Raw genomic sequence first — 22012 nt, 5'->3', positions numbered from 1 at the left:
CTATTCAGAGTGAATATGTCGGAGACATCAGTAAACTATAATTAAAATACATAATTAAAAGAGTCAAAGTATTTATTCATGCCTTTTATTCAAGTTTAGGGGGCTCCACATTTGTTAAGTATTTCAAATAGAGAAATGCCTTTTTTTTTATTATTAAATTTTTTTTTTTTTTTAAAAAACATACAGTAAATCCCAACTCCTTAAACATATTTTTACAGGCTAAAATGCTAAAAAAAAAAAAAAGACTAGAAATGTGCTTTTCAGTAGTAAGAAGTAGTAGATAAGTAGAAAAGACAGTATCACAATATGATAAAAAACAGTTTGTCGTCATTGTCATGCTAAACAACATTGACATACATACTGCTGCACTGTGTGAGTACAGTTTGTATGTCTTCAAAAACATGATTTTAAGATGGAGTTTGGTGGTTGGCTCGTGCTGCATAAAAAGCACAGAGCAAATCGTCCAAGCATTGGCCGATGATGCGTTGTTAGTCCCAGTTGAACCGAACAAGCACAAAAAAATACATGTTTTCTATGTCATGCACATCGCACACTGATGGCTTATTCATTCCTCTCTGCTGCTGTTATTGTGTATTGTACAATTTTATAGCGGAAACAATTAATCGATGAATCGATTATTAATCGATTACTAAATTAATCGACAACTATTTTAATAACTGATTAATCAGTTCTAAACTTTTTTCATGATTAAATCAAGATTTCCGATTTCTTGTTCATTTCTTTGCTCCATAAAACAAAGAAATCATTAAAAGTTAATCATTTCGGTTTGTGGACAAAACAAGACGTTTGAGAACATCATCATTCAATCAACATTTTTTAAGGTTTTCTGATATTTTATGGACCAAACGATTAATTGATTAATTGAGAAAATAATAGACAGATTAATCGATGATGAATATAATCGTGAGTTGCAGCTCTATACAATTTACCTTGACACACACATTTTACTGCAATGTAACAGTAATCTCAGGAGCAGTGGGGTCAGGCTCAGGGAGAGCGGGGGCAGTGAAGGTGACACGGACGTCCCGAGGATAAAAACCCTGCAGTACTCCGTCGACAACGACATCTGGAAGATCTGCAAGACAGAGCTCTGTGTTTATACTGCGTCAACAAGGATGTCACGCTTTTTTTTTTTGCCAATCCACAAAATGGACACAGAGGTTCACATTCAATAGCTGTCTGTGAGTGTAAACATGCTGGATAAGGAATCCCGACACATGGTTTCCAGAAGCAGTGGCTCCTTCCTACCTGAGATGTAGTCAGAGAGATAGGGATCCTGAAAGAAACCCAAGACTCGCTGATGTGGTAACGAAAAACTGAGGAAACAAAAACAGAATGTGTTGTTTTTTTTTTGCTATATTGTTCATCCATTAAAAACTGTACAAGTACATTGTGTAATAGTTCTATATTGATTATGATTTGTGGTTTAAGCATTATGAGGAGACACAAATGTCTATGTGATATAAACAGAAACAAGACTGTAATGCCACAGGTGCTGTAAAGTACTCAATGAAATGTTACAGTTATATATTATATACAGTATAATCCTTTTGTAGATTTTACATTCAGGTTAATAGCCATCATAATAGACTACTGCAGCTGTTTTAAGTGAATTAGTTTGTCTAACCTTGTGTTTTTTTTTATTCTGTATTGTACATGTATAATATGTGCATATTATTTTAACTAAACTGTAAATGGTGAGCTGATTTGGTCAGATCTGCCTCATAAAAGACATCTCATATTTCGTTTATGTGCCTTTATTTCACAACTCTTGGAGTTTTAAACCTGGAGAACTACAAAGAAAGCGATCATTCTCAAAAGCTGAGATAACGCACACGTTGAATGATCTATCAACTATCAATCAGCACACAAGTGCAATATCTGATTCAAGATTTTTGAATTTACTTGTGGCTCAGGACGCAGCAAAATATCTTCTTCTTCTGTCAAAGTGCAGGGAGCACATAACTCTGATGCAGGCCTCTCTTTACCAACAGCCACTAGAGTTTAGAACGAACTATAAAACCAGTGAGTGTCTAACTGTTGTGTCCTTACAGAAAACTTGTTTCTCTTGTGAGCTCTCCAATGAAGACAAATATGCATTTGCTGTATTTGTTTCCAAACTCTGGAGAAAAATCCCCTCACACTATGAGATCATCCAACTCAGTCAGCATTTTATACAAACTTTTCAAAACTGCGGTACATTTTCATGACCATTAAGTGGGTGATGTGTTGTACTAAATGTTTTTGTTGATCACAAAGTTGTGTGTGATGATGGTAAACATCAGTAAATATCTTACCTGTAATCCTGACTGTCCAGATCGTCAAGTGATCTAAAAAAAATGAGTATGTGATTATTAGACATTTTCTGCCTGGACACAAGCCAGGTTTACAAAGAGGTCAATTTAACAGTAGACTGAAGTATAACTGCACACTACTCTAACCTGTACATATTTAATTAAGGACCGTAAAGACTCTGTGCATGGTCATTTTATACTGTTCACTGCAATTGACCGAATTTCCTTCTGTGTCCAACATGCAAACAATTGCTTATTTATATTTACTTGCAAAAAGGGGCAACACTGACTATGAGTTAGAGCCAGAGTAGCTGCTCCAACTGACTGTGAGAAACAGTTGCTGCATCAATCCAAAATAAATAAGAGGATGTAAATATAGCAACAAGAGTCTGGACTGACACTTACTCCATGCTGCTCATCCTGTTCCCTGTGTGAAAGTGTCTGACATGGAGGAAGTCCAGCAGCACCTGTGGCACGTCTTCATTTTGATTATAGATGATATCCTTGTCGACAAAGACACATTCATTTAAACACCAACAATTTTGAGCTACAGCATGTAAAAGGACAGCATGTACACCTGTGATTCAGGGAAGCTCCCGACACGTTGTGGGTTATAACTGATTGGAGTGTTGTGCTGGTTCGGTTTCAGGTTCCAGTGTCAATATCATTCATTCATTCATCTTCTACAGTTTTATCCTCCACATGAGTCACCAGGGGCGCTGGTGCCAATCCCAGCTGACATTGGGTGAAAGGCGGGGTACATTCTTGACAGTTCGCCAGTCCATCACAGAGCTACAGTACATAGAGACATTCTCACCCTCACACCTACGGTCAATTTAGAGTGTCCAATTTCTCAGTATTAGCATCCTTTATAATAGTTGTAATTTTGATTCATATAGCAAATGTCAATGCACCAAAGGTGACTCTACAGAGGTACTTGCTCAGTAAATGTAACTGCTCTCATAAATGAGATCATGGTGCTGGTACCTGTAGAAGATCCCGTCTCAATGGACACATGGATGTTTTACCTGGATGTAATCTTCCAGCTCCTGCCTCCTCTGCTCCTCTGGTTTAGTCCTCAGATGAGGATTCCTTTTACTCGGTAAATCAGGAGTGGGAATGATCTTCCTGAGCTGCATATGCCAAAACATACAACATGGGGATATTCAACCTCAAGAATACAGTTAAACTTCATGTCAATAAATGAGTCAGACAAAACAAAAATTCCACATTAGTTTGCCAGTTCTCCTTGTTGTAACACGAGTCATTTTCAGACATGAACTCCAGGTAATGTTTGGATTCTGTGACTTATGTTGACACTTGCTTTCATCAAAATCAAATTTTAATCATTTAATCCACGGCATCCATGCAAACGGTTGTGAAAAAATAATCATGCGCTCAACAGTACATGTTATAATAACTTACAGAGTGATCAGTTGTGAATATTGTGTGTACATACTTTTCTATGCAGCGTCTGGAATTCGCTGCTTCTCCTGAGCACATAATGTTTTCGCTCATTAAAGAAGACTTCGACTCGGAAGAGCTGCAAAAGAGAGACACACAGCATTTAATAGTTTTCTACTTGAGACTTATTTTAATATCTGATGTGTTTTTGATTCTTGTAACTGTACCATTTGTAATTTATTATCTCTTCTTTGTGTTATGTTACTGTGTCACAGCTGGATTAAGTAAAAATATGAAAAAAAGACAAAAACAAACACTGAATATCTATTTGTGGACAAAACACAGTGGCTGATTAGGAAACACCGACTGTGTTTTTCCCACCGTTTCCTACAAACAACTAATAAATTCATCTAGACAAATAACTTAAGTAATGATTGAGTTGATAATCAGTTTCACTATTTTTCATGGTCTTAAATGTTTACATGTGGTTTCTTTGTGCAGTTTAATAGAAAAATAAGAAAAACATCTTTGGTTCATGAACAATACACAAGGTTTGGGAAACAGTGATGTTCAACCATTTACTGACATTTCAGTAAATAGCCTAATCTGTACACCTAGGAAATATAATCTGTAGGTTAATCAATTATGAAAACACTAGGAGTATTCCCTGTCCCATGGAACATGGACGTGCACGAAAAGAACCCAGGCAGTCCTTAAACACCTGCTCCTTTACCCAGATAAAAACACCAGCATACAGCTCTAGTGTCATGAAGGGTTGCCCTTTTTTCACTGGACCGCCTGCACCCTGACAGGTCTGTGCACGCCACTGCCCCGGGACAGAAATCAGTGTACGGCTCGCCTGACTGACTTTCACTCTTCCTGCAGGTAACAAGGGTCACCTGGTGTCGCGGCTCACCTCTTTCTACCACATAACTAGGCCTGGATGTTTGAAACACAACAAGCCAAACCACACAAGAGTCAATAAATAAAGAAATATAGGCGCTTTTGTATTCATTTAATGTTGCTAATAAAGTTTTTTGTGGAGCAGTGTCCCTCACCTTTTTCGTCTTTCCCGATTCGTCCACTTCCCTCTCCATCGATGGTATCGTTACTTCAATCATAGGTAAATCTTCCTCCAACACCATCGGACTGTGTGAACAGTCGGTCACGGACTTTCTACGACCGAGAGGAGACTTCTCACACGCTTTTCACCGCAGACAAAACACACACACACGGTCACAGAGACACACCGGAACGGTCGGTTTCCTCCTGTGATTCTTCTGCTCCACCTACACACTAATTGGACAAGACAGGAGATGCGTTCAGGGACACAAACAGCGTGTAGTGGAAAAGAGAATCTGCCTGTTTCAGGCAGTTCAAGTTAGGACTACGTTCACACGATCACGTTAGAGTGATTTATATTACAATTATAATAAAACAAGTCAAATTCTGAGATTAAAATCAGAATTTTGAGATTAAAATCAGAATTCTGAGGAAAAAAAATCAGAATTCTGAGATTAAAGTCAGAATTCTAAGAAAAGGTCAGAATCTATTTGTCTACGTTCACAGTACCATATACAGCGTTCCAATCTGATTCTATTCTGAATCGTCACAGATCAGATTTCACACTTATTTAATTGTGTGTAAAATGGCGGAGTTGACATACATAGTTTGTGTCTGTGTTGAATTGTATACAAAAAAGTTCAATATTGAATATAGCATAAAAAATAGGCATGGGACGATACCACTATTTTGTATCTGATGCCAACACAGTATCTACATTCCACGGGCTGGACTTTGGACATGCCTGATATTTGAGCACATTAGAGGTGGTTGCATTTAAAAAAATAAAACTAAAAACTAACCAACCTGCATTCACACAGAGTGTTACAAGTCACTTTCAAATCCAGGTTCACTTCCCACTGTGCTGGAAACACAAAGTAAAACACTTCATACTTCACACATTTTACTGGATATAAAACGGATGTAAACCCTGACACATAACACAGAGCTGTACTCACTTCCTCTAAGACGCGCACTGTTGAAAATCACCTAATTTTTTTGTCTCACATGGACAACAGTTCTTGTCCGTGTCTCTTTTTCACTCATCTCATCACATGCACGCACACCAATTTCCAACATTTGTCTGAACCAGAATCACATGTTCTGTCTGTGACCTTTCGTCATGGGATTCATTTCTTCCCGTCCCGCTGTTGTGGCTCAGTGTGTTTTCATTTAAGCTGACACAGGAGCTTACTCAAGCAGCCGCACATGCAAGGATGTGTGACCTGAAAGAGTCATAGATCACAGTTGGGTTAAAAATATACCAATGATTTACTCGTCTGCTTGCTGAGTTCTCGCAGTGTTTTTACTACAGCTCATGTGACTCCTTTCGAATAATGAAGATGTCAGCAAATATGTGCAGTTCACATTCACAGGAATGTAGTCAATCGTGGTTTTGTGGCTCTAACATCAGACTTGTTTGGCAACTCATGAGTCATGAATGCCTAACTTTTGAATGTGTCACAGAAACAAATTGTTGTAAACATTGGGCTTTTATAATGTCGTCTTAAATCTTCTCTTTCAGTTGATTTAAGTTTAAATGGAATTAAAGAAAGGAGTGGGAGGATTTTTACAGGCATGCAAGTAAGATTAATTATTCTAATTCATCACACAAAAGATTTTCATCATGACATCAGTTTCTACTGACAGTTAAGTTCTTTGAAATGTGATTGTATGAGGTACTGACATGGACAGATTTAAGCCACTTCATTAACAAGAGGATCTTAATAATAGGTTTGTCACTTTATCTCACCTTTAACTAAGTGTTTACTAACTGGAAATTGAGGTTTCCATAGAGAAAAATCAAAAAAGAAAAAAAAGTTATAGCTTGTAGGGACACGGGAACTGCTGGTCAACCACTGCCTGTGTCACTTGGGTAAATCCCAAACTATCTAAAACATTTATTTACAACATAACACATTTGAACAGTGGATTAACAATGTGTGCTTATAAAGACTGAAGTGTTTCATTTATCACAGATCAAATGCACATTTGGTGAAAATAAAAATAAAGAAATCAGGTCATTTGTATTAGGTGCTGTGATGTATGCATTCTGGCATCTGAACAGCCTCTTCTAAAACTCTCTGAGTGGAGACAGGTTTCCTAAAACGTCCCGCACTGAAGTGTGTCATTGACAGACATACCAACTGGTCTGAGGAGCGTGATGCAATTTGTCCAAACCCATGTGGGAATGAAAGAAGTCTCTGTCGCCCAGAATAACCGTGTTAGCTGACACATTCTTGAGCTCTGCACACACTTTCCCTGGCTGCAACTCATTATCAAGACTGGCAAAACAACAGCATTACAATATGAAATGTAAATAAACAACCAAAAAAACTAAGATGTATTAATTGTCTACCTAAATAGCTCCGGCCAATCAATGCCTAATGTGAACCTTTAAACGCAATAAAGACATTTACCAAACAGTAAATGTCATTATTGCGTTTAAACCTGTGATTGTATCTAACTTAATGCCAATTTGTTGTCTCTTATTTCATCTTGTAAATTTATCTCATATAAAGTTTAGAATCAGTTTCTCTGCGTTGATTTAATTCCTAAATGCATGTGTGAATTAGTGTTAATCATTGAGAGAATTAATGACATTGACATTGTTGTGTAACTGTAAACGGTTTTGGCAAAAGGTAGACGCAAAATACAGATCAAGCACAAATACTCATTAGTACCAAAAATTAAACGGGCAATAAATTCAAAAACAGGACCAAAAACCAAAAGGCACAAGCAAGGACAAAACTGGCACAACAACTGTGCAGCACAGAGACTCGATACATTATTGAGGCTGTGATCCCAGGTGAAAACCTTCAAGGCACACAATAACAAAAGACTGAAAGTAGACAAAGATAGTACGATAAGCCAGCTATGACATGCAATATGACACTGTTAAACAGGATCAGAATCTACAAAACAAGACATTCTAGGGTGATCACAGACAACAACCACATGAACAAGTAGACATTACTGATTCAAATACAAAACTGAACACCAAAACATTTCAAAACAGAAAAACCCATAGTTGTGTGTTGTGTAACCTTGTGTCTACACACCTGAAATATGTGTCCAAAAACCAAAAACCTTAATGTTGAACAAAGATCACAAAATCCCTAATCCCAAGAACACTATAGAGTAATGTCACATTTTATTGCTTGTAAAAACATTTTTCTACCTGTAACTACACTTAGTGTTTCTGTAATTCATGGCTGCAGCTGTTAAGATTATTACAGGTATGTGTGTCTCCAATAAATGGCTATTTTGCGCCACCTGCTGTTTATCTCAGTAAACTAACTTCCAATATTTGCTTTAAGGTCCAGTGTGTAAAATTCGTGACATCTAATGATGAGACTGCAGGCTGCTTCAAACCTTTAAAGCAGTCATACACATATATATAAATCTGTATGGGTAGTATATACTACCTAAATGTGTGAATGGAAAAACATGAACACACACTTTCTTTTACCAAATTAGCTGAAAATTCGGTTTACAATTTTGATACATATTAATGAAATGCTTGCGAATGAAAATAAAATGTTTTGTCATGTTACCAATGAATAATCATGATCTCAGTATTGATCAAAATAATTAGTAAGGAGCCACATGCTGTGAAGAAAATCAAAGGAGAATGCTGCAGTGGATTGCAAAATGTAAAAAAAAAAACTGACTGCTCATCAAGAACAAAATTCAGAGTAAGATTCACATCTGTGAACTGATTAGGACTGTTGAGTTGAAAACCCCCTTGGTTTTTAACTTTAACTTAACTAAAGATGATCCATTAATTAATGAATTAAAGCAGCCATTCCCAAATCTGAAAGTCCCACCTTCAACGTAAATAAACATTTACAAATGAAAAATCCCAAATTAACATTGAGTGCAAACACTGAAATATTAGGCCTGTATGCTGACCAGCTGACACTGGATACAAGGTGAAAAGATAAATATAATAAAACATCATTTACAATAATGTTTAGATTTTAATAATTTAAAAACAATTGAATTTAAATTTGATTGATAAAATACATCTTACAGCAATTTAAAACTTAATTGCAAAACTGAAAATATCATTGCCCATTGCAGTACCATCACAGACCACTATGGGAATCACTGAATTAAAGATGTTTACATTTTTTTTCCTGATCCTTGGATTACAGATGGGGATTATCCTATGGCTACAGTCCAACACATTTACATGCAGATGTTCCTTAATTTGTACCGTTCATTCTTTTAAATAAAAAATAAAATAAGGAATAAGGATAATTGAAGGATGTATCGTTTAAATGACAATAACAAACTTAAACATGATTAATATATTTTTATATATTCTCCCCAGAACAAAGAATAAACTGTATCTCCCCATACATTTCAATTATTTACAGAATACAGCCCTGACTGGGACCCTCTTGCAATACCTCCAAAGACCACTAGTAGGCTGTAGACCTCACTTTGGCAAGCACTGACTGGACTTCAGACTACAATCTGTAAAAGTCACGTGACCGGGAGCGTCATCGCCGTCGCCCTCCCCGGCATCCTCCCTCTCTCTTTCCCTCCCTCCCTCCCTCCTCCTCCTCTTCACCGTGTATCCTGCACTAAATCTCCATCTCTGTTCAGTGAAGCCAAGCAAAGACAGAAAAGCACGGCCATGTCCGCCAGCTCCGCTTTCAACGACGAGAAGGGAGGCTCGTCCAGCGTCGGGGAGCCTGAGTATGGACACGACCCGGCGAGCGGGGGCATTTTCTCCTCCGACTACAAAAGGTACAGAGAGCCACCTGCCTCATCGCTGCTGCTGTTTTTATGTCATAATGTGGGGGTTGTACCGGGGCAGCTTATGGCGGGGGAGGGTTTCCTGTGTGTTTCATGTCCGGACTGGACACAAGGACACGCAAAATATTCACCAACCAAGAATGAACTTTGTTTTCTACTACAGGCCCGTGATTTATAGCAGCGTCTGCTGTTTTTTTTTTTTTTTTTCTTTTAAACCTAGTCGTGATTCTCTCTCTGAGATTTAAGATGGTAATTTGAGAAGAAACAAAGGCCCCGCGTGACGTGTCAATAATCTGTGTGTGTGCACTCGTTGCTCGTGCTGGTTGTTTGTATTGGCAGCATTTAAAGTCATGTTATGGAGGTGAGATGTGTCAGGCCCATCACTGTCACAGGAGAACCCAGGCCTTAGCTCAGCTGCTGCTTTTCAGCACCACTCCTGCTGGACAGCGCACACACACACACACACACACACACGGCGGAACTGACACAGAACATTATTTAATATTAACCTAAACCTTAAACATTATCAAACATTATCTATCAGTGACAGGCGTTAATTAAAGTGATACAATTACACGTTGGTTCATGTGAGGTTAGCATCATATGTATCAGCGTTACATGCAAGTTATATCATCAGTGACCAATTTCATGTCAGTTTCACATGGGAGTTTGCATTATGACCTTATGTATCAATGATGTGCAGTAGCGAAACATTGTCATTTTAATGTGAGTTAGTATTAGAAAGTGGAAAAAGTAGAAAGTTTGCACCAGCTAGCTTTAGCTGTAGTATGCTGTAATTTTACTATCCCATGTTTGTATATATATGGGTTTTTTTTGCACTGTATCTTCTGTGGAACCTATTTCTATATATTCTATTTATACTTTCTTTCATAGAACTTTATATTCACTATACCTCATCATACCAGTACTTTATAAAAGCTGAGGTGACACTGAGCACAGCGAATTCCATTACTGGTAATAATAATGTTGCATTGTTAGGGAGTATGTGACAGTAAAGAATCTTAAAGCATCATCGACCAGTTTCATGTGTTGGTATTAGAACATTATGTATCAGTGTAACGTGAGTTAAAACATTTAAACATTATCTCTAAGATTACCATTAAAATATCAAGTCAAGTTACCTTTAAAGAGCACATTTAAGGGTTGACCAAAGTCAGTTGCTTTGACAACAAAAGACATACAAGTAAAACAGTGAAATCTAGGCAGAAGTGTGTGGGTTGACTATTATCATCCTGAAGTGAGGACTGAGGAGAAGAGGTGGGTGATTTAAAGTAAGTCGTTGCCCTGAGTTTTTAGTCGGGTTTTAGGCACATCTAAAAGCGATCTGTTATTAGACCTCAGTGCTCGGGATGGAATGTGACAATGAAGGACGGTAGGAAGGTGCCAAACCATTAAGAGCTTTAAAAACCAACAATAACATTTTATAATCAGCCCTAAAATAAAAGGGAAGCCAGTGGAGAGAGCACAACACAGTTGTGATATCGTCTTTTTTTCCAGTCAAAAGGCGAGTGGCGGCATTCTTGACTATAGCTGGAGTCATTGGATAGATGACCCAACATACAGAGAATTACAATAATCCTGCTGAGATGTTCTAAAAGCATCGATCAGTGTCTCTAAAACTTTGAGAGGGGAGATAGGCCTAAGAAGCTGGACTGAGCAACTGCTTAGATTTGCTTATCAAATTTAAAAGCACTGTCAAGATGGATGCCAAGGCTTACATGGGTGGATTTTTTTTTCTTCAGTGACACATTATCATCAAACATCAGTGGCATGTTACACGTTACATTATTTGTCAGAGGCACAATGTATGTTTACACCAGTGGTGACAACATATGTAACCAAACAAAATCATCAAACAACTATAGAGATATATTTTTTTTTTTACATTTATTGCTTTTATATAACATTAATGTATAGTCTAAACCCATGGTTCTCAAACTGTGGAGCTTCCTCTGCTGGTACTCTTCTACTGTATGCACCAGGGTATGTGATCGAAGTGGAGCTGACAAATTTTGACCCGCGTGGGTAGACATTGAAACAAATAACAAAATAATGATAATTTGAGTCACCTTATCTCTCACTGCATCTTAATCTAATTTCAGTATACCAGTGTGTGTGAGGAAGAGGAGATAGCAGATTATGTTATTAGGAATAAATCTGCCTCCTATTAGTATAGTATAGTATTTTCTAAGTTGGTACCTGAAGTAAAAAGTTTAACAACTTATTTAAACCATTAATCAGAAGAATATTCTGCAACTCAGTCAAATGTTATTTTCTATTTTCACTCATTGTTTTTACTTTTCCAGCTTCTTATATATCAAGAGAGAATCCACCATTTTTACTACATCTCATGTAACAGTGAACTGCCTATGATTTGGTCTGTGATTTTGGTCTGAGAAATCAGCATGCACTTTGGCTATTCTCTCTCTCTGTGCATGTTATTTTGGTAGCACATGTCATTCTCTGTTTTAACTGCTATTGTTATTTGAAACTAGTAATGAAACTGTGCAGAATAATACGAAATAATAGTATGTGGATTATGCTGCAGGTTTATTCAAAAACACCTTTGTTGCACCATCATTTTCCAGCAGGGGGAGCTCCTCGTTTATATTTGGCAGGTTTGTGACTTTTGGATTTGAAGGAGGAGGTTTTACATTTACATTAGTATTTATGTGGACAAAGTCAGAGTGTATTAAATATTTGTATCACTCACTGGACATTAGTTTTTGTAATGTAGAGGTGCAATTAATGATTATTCTCATAATCGATTAATCTATCACTTTTTCATTGATTAGTTGTTTGACCATAAAACGTGTCCATCTGTGTTTTCCAAACATGAAAATGTCTTATTTTGTCCACAAACCAAAATTATTCAGTTTGAATTATTTCTTTGTTGGAGCAAAGAAGTGACTGACTTATCATAATCGATAAATGTTATAATCGATCACTAATCGACTAATCGTTGCAGCCCTAGAACAATATTTGCAGGAAGGTGGTTAAACCAGTCTGTCTGCAAACAAAAAGTACCTTGACTGACATCTCTGTGGAAACACAGCATGAAGGTGTGAAGTATTTGCTTTAACTTTTCCAACCATACCAGCCCCACCACGTTATTACCCAGAGCTAAAATTCAATGATCCTTCAGCCTGAAATGACCATTGTTAAGTTTAACAGAGTCGATGATGATGATGATCTCCGTTACAGACTTTTTTTCATCAAAAGCAATAGCTCTGATAACATTTTATTGACTTTAAATGAGATGAGATGAGAGATCAGCACCTCTAAGTCTGAGGCCATGGCTCTTAGCAGGAAACCGGTGGATTGTCTTTTCCGGGTAGGGAATGACTCCTTGCCCCAGGTGAAGGAGTTCAAGTATCTCGGGGTCTTGTTCACGAGTGAGGGGACGAGGGAGCGGGAGATGGGCCGGAGAATCTGAGCGGCTGGTGCGGTACTGCATGGGATTCCTCAGGAGAGTGGCTGGCTTTTCCCTTAGAGATAGGGTGAGAAGCTCGGTCATCCGTGGGGAGCTTGGAGTAGAACCGCTGCTCCTTCACGTTGAAAGGAGCCAGTTGAGGTGGTTCGGGCATCTGGTGAGGATGCCTCCTGGGCGCCTCCCAAGGGAGGTGTATCAGGCACGTCCAGCTGGTAGGAGGCCTCGGGGTAGACCTAGGACAAGGTGGAGAGATTACATCTCCACTCTGGCCTGGGAACGCCTCGGGATCCCTCAGTCGGAGCTGGTCAATGTGGCTCGGGAAAGGGAAGTTTGGGGTCCCTTGCTGAAACTGCTGCCCCCGCGACCCGGCCCCGGATAAGCGGAGGATGATGATGAGATGAGAGATTTCTTAGCATAAAGGATGGATACAAAGAAATCTCTCTTAATCAATACCTCGAAAGCTGATAAATTAACATGTTATATCTTGTATGTATATTTGGCATAGAATATTACAAGTGGAGGTGCATTCTGCAGCAGTTACAGTTATTTCCCGGCTGCCATAGGGCAAAAGGCGGGGTACACCCTGGACAGGTCACCAGTCCATCACAGGGCCACATAGAGACAAACAACCATCCACCCTCACACCTACCGTCAATTTAGAGTGTCCGATTTGCCTAATACCCGATTCTGAAAAACGACATTGGTCATCTCACACATGACGATGCACAAAAAAGTACTGAAGTAAAATCTTATTAAAATAGTGGTACTTTTACTAGTAGAATGTGGGGGAGTAGAATATTTCAGTACTTCTTCCATCTCTGGTTATTAATTATTGCAGATTACATGGATTAATCCATTCATTTATTTCCCTGTTGACATTGCAGCTTGTTTTATTCTGAGAGCATAATATTACTTCTCTGCACCCAAAACCAGACTCAGAGGGGTTGACAAGAAAAGTCGAATATACTTGTGTATACACACACAAAAAAAAGAAGCTTTTAAGTGATGCTTGGCAGCAGCCGTGCTTTGTAGCCCGATTGATTAAAGATTTACTAACCCTGGAGGGATATGTGATGTTTTTCAGTTTTGCACTGTTGGATGCAGTAGGTTGTTTTTGGACAGAATGCTCTTCCTCTTAAAATGAGAACTATAAAAAAAAAATATCAAGGAACCCAGTTTCTTATAACATCAATAATACTTTTAGAAGCAACTGCAGGAAGGCAGTAGTTTTTACAGCTTTTCCTTTCCACATGCTTTATTGTCCATGTTAGTGTCACTCACTGTGAATGCTGCAGCCATCAGGTGTGTGTGTGTGTGTCTGTAATGACATCATGGGTTTGATTGGACAACACAACGTTCAGTCATCACACACTGTTTTGTTACAGATTGGAGGAATAGCATATGTGGCTTCTGGTTCGTGGCAGTTATTTTGGTTTATGTCTAACAGAAATGAGTGGGAGAGAGAGAGAGAGAGGTCCACATCACGACACATTGACAAGAACGCTGAGTCATGTAAGCGGAAGGAGAAAAAGGCACAGTATTGAATTTTAACATTAGTGAGAAAACCCTTTTATTTTAAAACATAAGGTTTAGGGTTAGGAGACAGGAATATTTTAGCAGCATCTGTCGGACAAAGATGCACTGTCATTCACTTTGCCTGAAACCATGTAAAGAAAGCTGTGACACACACACACGAATGAAGGGAGACAGATTTTCTACAGGTTAATATGAAGAGGCGGAGGAAGGATGATAAATGTAACTGGAGGGTTGATAATGTGGCGAAAAGAGAGGGGTGTGCGTTACTGTCCAACACTCTGATACATATGCGTGGACAACACTGTAAACACACGGAGAGGCAGAGACAGAGAGAGAGAGACGAAGAGAGAGAGAGAGAGAGAGTGGTGCAGCGACAGAAGCCACATGAGCAGCGGGAGGAGTCACGAAAGGAGAATAAACTCCACACCCCTCTCTGCCAAGCATCCATTTACTGAAAGGCTGATGTCTGCTGCTTCACTGGATGTGTACAGACTCAGCAGTAACACAAGGAGGAAAAAATCCTACAGTGCTGTGGCTGGATCTGGATTACTGAGCTCAGGAACTCTTGCCACCGTGCAGTTGTCTTTGAGCAGTTATACTGGAGCATTTTGTGAGGAGGTTGTTGCATCATTCTTGCCAGAAATGTCCACACTGGATGTGTAAAAGCTCAGAGGGAGTGAGTAGTTGAACAAAGAGAATCTAGCTGCTGTTTGTTCTGTGAATACTGTGTGTGAAGGATTTGGAGAATTTCATGTGCTGATAAATCTCAAGGAGTTGCTTTTTCATCTCTACCCAGGACTCCACAGGTGGCTCTCAGGCTTTTGGTTTAGACTAAGTTCCAAACATGACTACTATGCAAAAACTGCTGCAGTTGCCAGTGAATGCAGTGAACATTGTGAAGACGGTGCAGAGTCAGGTCCAGGGCCAGGAGGAGGACAAGAGCCCAGTGCTGACTCCTGACGGTGGACAGCAGACCTGGTACAACGCTCTGCAGCCTGATGAGCTGCGCCACCTCCGATCTGGAGGTTCAGGTGGAGGTTTTGGAGGTGGTGGTGGTGGTGGAGGAGGAGACCAGGAGGAGCGGGCAGTACTGGAGGAAGGTGGTGGCAGTTTCCAAAGTCAACCTTTGCGGTAGGATGATTCAGGAGAATCCAGACCTGTTCAACCCAGTTACATTGAAGTGCATTAGGCCGCTTTGTTTTCAGTACAGATTACAATGACCGTGAAGGGATGATAAGATTACAATTCTGAATGGAATAATTAGAGAATAAGTACACATCTCTTACCTGGGATTCAAAGGGTAGCAAATAAAATTAGCATGACAAAATGTTTGTGAGTTGAATCCAACTGTGAAATACTGGATATTTATTCCAGGTTTTCTAAAACTAATAGAATAAAATATTGTTTTTGTAATTGAACTGCTTATCAAATATATGGCGTAATGATGATGTGACAGATCATACTTCATTATGAGGGACATAAGTATTATTAAAATATACAGTGCACACATCAGAAAGTGTACAGGATGAAAGTAAAGAGTCTTTATGAAAGCCAAATATTTAATTGATTAATCGACGAGAAAGGCATTAGTAAATGAAATATAAATCCATTGTTCTATCTAGTTCCAGTCACACTAAGACGTAAGAAGATGTCTTTGCTGGATCAGGAACAGACCCACAGCACGTCAGTCATGTAAAGGCTGCAGCAAAAGAGCTGCAGTCGCCTTTAATTAATCACACTGCAAACCTTTACCGGCGGAGCTCCTCTCTTCAGAATTAGAATTTGCTTCAGGAGACGTACGGCAATATTTTATTTTTATATTCTGCTGGGTCACATCTACAGAGTGCAGTCACGTCTCTTAATTTCACAGGACAGGAGGTCTGCTGTAAAAAACACATTTTAAATCTGTCACTGGAAAACTTTTTTTTAGGCCTGTGCCGAGAGAACCAGCTCATGTAAAACAGCCTCAGCAGCTGCCTGTGGATGTCAGCTGTCACTCTGATTATGTTAAATATGTTTTTTTTCTGTACCTACATTTTTTTTATGTTGTTGCAGTGGTGCAGTGTTTTGATCTTGGTGAGGGGAAAACATCATTTTAAGTTTCATCACTGAACACTGGCCTACGTCCATGGACAGTTTCCAGCCAGAGAGTGAGTCCTGCTGATCTCTTGGCTTTGGTGCCAGGTAACACGATCGCCAGCAGAGACGTTTGTACCATAGCGGGTTAAATAATTCAGAGCTGTTTGTAAATTCAGCAGGCTGGGACACAATCCAAAGAAATAAGAGACTTGGTGTTGGTGTAGTGTTACCAGGAGCCCTTTGGGCATGATGAGCACAAAGGTATAAACCCAACCAGAAGGTTGTTTTTCCCTCCAGGTGCTTCAGCTTTTTTTCTCAAGTAATTCACTGTGCTGGCACTCACAGTTTGCAATAATGTGTTATGGCCAAACAGATAAACTGCAGTGCTGCTTTGGAGAATTCTCTCTTCTGTACCCATTCATAACCTATGAGTTCTATCTCGTTATTGTCAGCCGTTGTAGCGTCTGCATTGACACATAAAACACTGTGGCAAAGGCGATGTTTAATTTTTATTATGGAGGAAAAAATATTGCCCTCCACCAGGCGAGGAGTTTATGCTTTGCATTGGTCTGTTAGTTTGTGAGCAGCATAACTCAAAATGATAAGAATCGATTACGGTTAAATCTTCTGGGGATGTGTAGGTTATGGCCAAAGGAAGAAATGATTAAGAGGTTTGCACTTTTTGAGTATACTTCCTCTCGATTTTCTGATATGGTAATAATTCTTACACCTTTTTTTAAGACAGTTATTGCATATGCTACTGCAGCCTCTATCTGTTATTCATTTCAGGTCCTGCTGTGTGTCAGAGTGGGTTCGTCAACCTGGTGGGCATCCGCTGTAACAAGCAAATATAATTCATGTTTTCATGTTTAGCTGTAAGCAGATTTTTCTTTTTTTAAAGCTTGTTTATCTTCAAACAAACCACACAAGTCCCTGTCCCTTGTTTAATTAATGAGGCTGATGTGGGGAATCAATTAATTAATTAATTAACACCCACTGGGAAACATTTTCAACCCTGTAGTTTTCATATTCCTCCACCATTATATTTGGCTGGTCATGTTTTAGCTTATAGCCACATTACCTGCTAATAACGAATGACATTTATAGGCCTCGGTTTAGTGAGTAGTGAGGGTTTAATGCTAATTAGTGAACAAAAGCATACGAGCAGATAAGGTGAGATAGTCACCTGTTCAATATCAGTCTGAGACTGTCAGCGGTTTTTGTTCCAAAGCATCCCGATGTTGCCTGAAAGAACTGATACATGGCTCAATTTCCTACAATCTACAGAGTGAACAGTTTCCACGATCAACTGCAGTAAATAACAAGTTAGGGTGAAGACATTCAATGCTGCTTTTAGTTGTTTTTGTTTTGACTCTTTCATATATCTTTAAGCCTTTTCTGTTGTTGCCTTGAAGACACAGAACAAAATAAGAGCTTTAAAAGTTGGCATTAAAGGCAGAGGTTTTCTGGCTGTGTCCACAGAAACACGGCCTGTGACCCATCATCAGAGATGCAGCAGTGGGATCTTCATTTTCTGCTTAAAATGAGAATTAGTGTCAGTCATCCTTATAGCTGGACCCTCAAGTTATTTTAACGTTTTCTCTGGTGATGTTGTTTATTTTTCACTTTGCTTTGGAGAGACAGCCACATATTTGTAACGTAGGAAGCAGCGCCTGGTGTGAATGGTTCGCAACCAAATAACTCATTTTCCGCAGAGAGCAATTTATAGATACAGACTTTGAGGAATTTATGTTTTGAAATGTGTGACAGAGTGAATCATGTTATTCATGCAGTACAATTAACACACACACTAACACAGGCGTGCGCACACACGGGTTCATGCAGCTATCCTTTGAAGGACTCTGCATTGACTGGTTTGGAAGGCCTAACAAAACATTACCTGGAACTTTGACTTTAACACTTAAAGGAATACTTCACTGATTTGCGTTTAGCTTTGTATTACTAGAATAGGGTTAGTATTTTTGGAAAATTAGCTTCCCAACCTCAGTTTCCCCTGAGTTGAGAAATATGAGGTCCCGTCCCTCAACGAGTGGGTCTAAAAAGCGCAGAATTAGCGTTGCAATTTCAATCCTCAGACCAAGGCTCGGACCAAGGGTCACTTAACCTAACCACAATTTAAATCTTAGCCCTAAACTTCTCAGAAATCAGGTATTGTCTCATCAGGACCAGGTTTAGGTCTCCATGAGGTCTACTGGTCCTGACCTTATGCAAAGAAAAAAGTCCTAAAGAGGGAACAAATACACACACTTGTACACACTCACTGCCATGCCACCATTTAACTACTGTTGCATGAAGAAATGCACATATGCAGCCCATAATTCATACAGAGAGTAAAAGACACTTGAAACCTTTCCAGGATTATTAAAATGAATCATGCCACATTTCAGGGAAGTCTGAGCCACAGTCTTATGATCTATGATCAACGATCAATGTCCATAATGAAATTGTAGTATCATGTACACCACATTTTGGACTCGCTTTGATAGATGATCAGACATTCTGCTTAATATGTGCTTATATTAAAATGAACAAAAAAAGCAACATACAGTGTGAGGGACAGGATTTGGTACAGATTAACACTCCTCTGTTAATCTGAGCCTATATTCCCACAAGTGGACTGCTGTGTTTCCACTGCTCAGCTCCACAAGCCTCCAGTCCCTGATGGAAAGACTGTCGAATCCATAAAAGGCTCTGCTGGAAGGCAGGAAATCTCTGAAGTTCATTTTATTGCATCCTTTGTTGCCTTGGAAACTAGTCGTGGTAAATGCTTAGCTCTGTAGCTATTTAGTCACTACACCCACCACCAGCCAGGCCCCACCCTTCATTCTCACAACAACAAATAACAGCAAGTGCCAAATGAAACTCTTTGCTCGTGGACATAAGCAGGAAAACACACACTGACACTGTGGTCATTTGGTTCCTATCGTGACGTTAAACACTGGTTAATAGATTAATTCCTCGATTATATCCCCAAATAATGATGCTGCTAGAATTTACATGTTTAACATCAGCGTCATACACGTTAATTGATATCGCATATGATATTTTATGCATAAAGTACATAAAACAAAACAGACATAATACTGGACTTAATACTATATTGTACTCATTGTAAATGTTGTTCTAGGGCGGTGGCTTACGATGTCTTTACCATATGTGTCCACTGTGTGAAGTTTTACCAAAGAAAGGGTGAAGTAGTGATTGTCTTCTGTTACTGAGCAGTGGAGCGCAGAATGTCACTGATCAGTATTTCAGCAGACAGTCAGTCTGGTGTGTTTATCTCAGGAGCTGCAGCTCTGATAACCTGTCACCGCTGCTTTAGATCTGTCTGTAGACAATGTTTCCACCGTCACCGACAGTGGCAGTGGAGAGGCTTCACTGCAGCCTACATAAAATGGGGGAAACAAGAAAACCAGACGTCATATGAAGATGCAGATAAAAGGGTTTTGTTGTGAAGCACCAAAGAGGAGAAACCTCTCAAATGTTTCAAATCTTAATCTTAATCTAAATTTAAAAATAGTTTTTTTTAAATGTAAATCTACATAGTTACACATAGATTCACCGAGCTGCTTTTTATAGGGGTGTTATACATAATGTATTAGCTGTACATCAATTCATTCTTTCTTTCTTTCAAATCTATATCACAAATGTAAAGGATCACTGGTCATCACAGTTATTTCCATCATTATAATGTATGCATTTTTTGTTCAGAAAAGAGTGAAACGTGAAACTTCAGCTCGATGGGAAGTCTTCATCTATCTTGTTTGATAATAAAAACCACAATCAAAAACCCAAAGAACGGCAGTCAAAGAGTTATGTTTATGTCGATTGACTCTTCACCTCCGTATAAGCATCTGTGTTTACAGCATGTGATACTCCTGGAATCACAATTCCATTGAGACACATCTGAAGCAAAAACATTTCTGACCGACTGTCACATTTAAAGGATTATGTCACTCTTCCAATAACGCTGCTTGTATGAGCCGCAGCATCAAAGTGTTCCATTTTTCTCCGGCTTGATGTTCTACATCAAAGAAAAATCATTTTTGGGTCACGATTTTCTTTGGACACTGATTGATTTTGTGCACTAAAAAAAACAGGCCCGTGTTGTTTCCTGTGTGAGGCCGCTGTGTCTTATAATCAGAGCCCCTTTTTTTTACGGTTGCCTTAAAAAGCTGTGAGTTAACTCTCCATCTTGTATTCCCACAGACACGACGACTTGAAGGAGATGCTGGACAGCAACAAAGACTCCTTGAAGCTGGAGGCAATGAAGCGGATCGTAGCTGTGAGTATAAATAATGTTTGCTTCGGGATTTCACTGATCAGCAGTAACTGCCGCGTGCTGAGTGAAGGCCAAACGCAGGAAAGGTTTTTAGAGCAACACCTTGTGTCATTATTATTAAGCTTGTTCTCCAAACCAACATCGATTCCCTTGTGTGACGATGCCGTAATAATCACAGTCCCACCAAAACTATAGCACGGGAGTTTCAGATGATATAACTACGGCGGTGAGAGCTGCACAGTCAGCTGTTAAATATTCATGATCTGTGACAGATTTCCTGCTTCTGAAGCTGCACGACCGTCTCCTCATTCATTATCTCTGCAGGACGGAGGAGATGAAAGAGAAGGAAATGAACTAAAATAGAGATTTTTTTTGAAGGAAAAAGTTGCACCTTCTCCTAGGAATGTAGGAAAAGGCCACCTTGTGAATTCATTTGTGTCTTTGCAGATGGTCGCTCGAGGTAAGAACGCATCTGATCTCTTCCCTGCAGTGGTGAAAAACGTGGCCTGTAAAAACATAGAGGTTTGTTTATATTGTTCCCTCAGTTTCTTATGATTGTGTGCATGTATTGTGTTGTTTTTATTCAATTTTATTATATGTTCTTATGTTTTCATTGTCATATTACATTTGTTAACCCCCAACTGGGGGTCCAGTTTTAAACATTTTGAGTACTTTTTTTCTCAGGTGTGTTTATATAGTTGGTGAAAATGTAATTTTAGACACTATATTGTATATTCTTATAGCCTCTGTATATACTGTATGTTTAAACATAGTAATGGAAAAAGTAGCCAAAATGCTCTGTGTTCTAAGGTTTAAAAGCCCTGTAGGCTTTTGTTTTATTTCACCTGAACAGAGTTGTTCCCTTATTTCTTATTTCAGGTGAAGAAGCTGGTCTATGTTTATTTGGTGCGCTATGCCGAGGAGCAGCAGGATCTCGCTCTGCTCTCCATTTCCACATTTCAGCGAGGCTTGAAGGTGCAGCACGTTCTCCGTCTCTGGCACATTACTTTTTATTTATCAAACTGTGCACACACACTGGCATGGTAACACGTTGACACCCTATCACTTTATCACGTAGGGCACGGACAA

At 39.1% G+C, this 22012-nt stretch overlaps 2 protein-coding genes across 14 annotated transcripts in view; one reads left to right on the top strand and one right to left on the bottom strand.

Moving 5' to 3' along the window:
• Positions 1 to 69: 69 nt before the first annotated feature.
• On the bottom strand, positions 70 to 5646 carry snx22 (sorting nexin 22). The gene is made up of 8 exons (XM_058645928.1): positions 5589 to 5646; positions 4778 to 5015; positions 3775 to 3858; positions 3344 to 3448; positions 2721 to 2818; positions 2319 to 2351; positions 1270 to 1337; positions 70 to 1096 (listed from the first exon to the last, which is right to left on the bottom strand). Exons 2-8 carry the CDS (start codon positions 4862 to 4864, stop codon positions 966 to 968), a joined length of 606 nt encoding a protein of 201 aa, XP_058501911.1. The 5' UTR covers positions 4865 to 5015; positions 5589 to 5646; the 3' UTR covers positions 70 to 965.
• Positions 5647 to 9341: 3695 nt separating this feature from the next.
• The window catches only part of LOC131469931 (AP-3 complex subunit beta-2), a 34768-nt gene continuing 22097 nt past the window's right edge, over positions 9342 to 22012 (top strand). For 7 of the 13 annotated variants that reach the window (XM_058645382.1, XM_058645381.1, XM_058645383.1 and 4 more), the window contains exons 1-4: positions 9342 to 9542; positions 20851 to 20926; positions 21371 to 21445; positions 21803 to 21898. In XM_058645382.1, coding sequence (XP_058501365.1) covers positions 9430 to 9542; positions 20851 to 20926; positions 21371 to 21445; positions 21803 to 21898 — 360 coding nt within the window. In that variant the 5' untranslated portion in view covers positions 9342 to 9429. Of the gene's footprint in view, positions 9543 to 14983; positions 15673 to 20850; positions 20927 to 21370; positions 21446 to 21802; positions 21899 to 22012 lie in introns of those variants that run through there. The other 6 variants (XM_058645376.1, XM_058645373.1, XM_058645374.1 and 3 more) reach the window with 2 other exon arrangements.

Source organism: Solea solea, chromosome 12, assembly GCF_958295425.1.
Source record: "Solea solea chromosome 12, fSolSol10.1, whole genome shotgun sequence".
NCBI lineage: Eukaryota > Metazoa > Chordata > Actinopteri > Pleuronectiformes > Soleidae > Solea > Solea solea.
The sequence above is the reverse complement of the archived record's forward strand: the minus strand, read 5'-3'. Positions and strand labels throughout refer to the sequence as shown.

Coding starts and splice junctions, on each gene's coding strand:
- snx22 (XM_058645928.1), bottom strand. CDS start 4,864: ATGGTGTTGGAGGAAGATTTACCTATGATTGAAGTAACGATACCATCG. Junction 2,819..3,343: donor AGCTGGAAGATTACATCCAG/GTAAAACATCCA, acceptor TTTGTCGACAAG/GATATCATCTATAATCAAAA. Junction 1,097..1,269: donor TCTCTCTGACTACATCTCAG/GTAGGAAGGAGC, acceptor TCTGTCTTGCAG/ATCTTCCAGATGTCGTTGTC.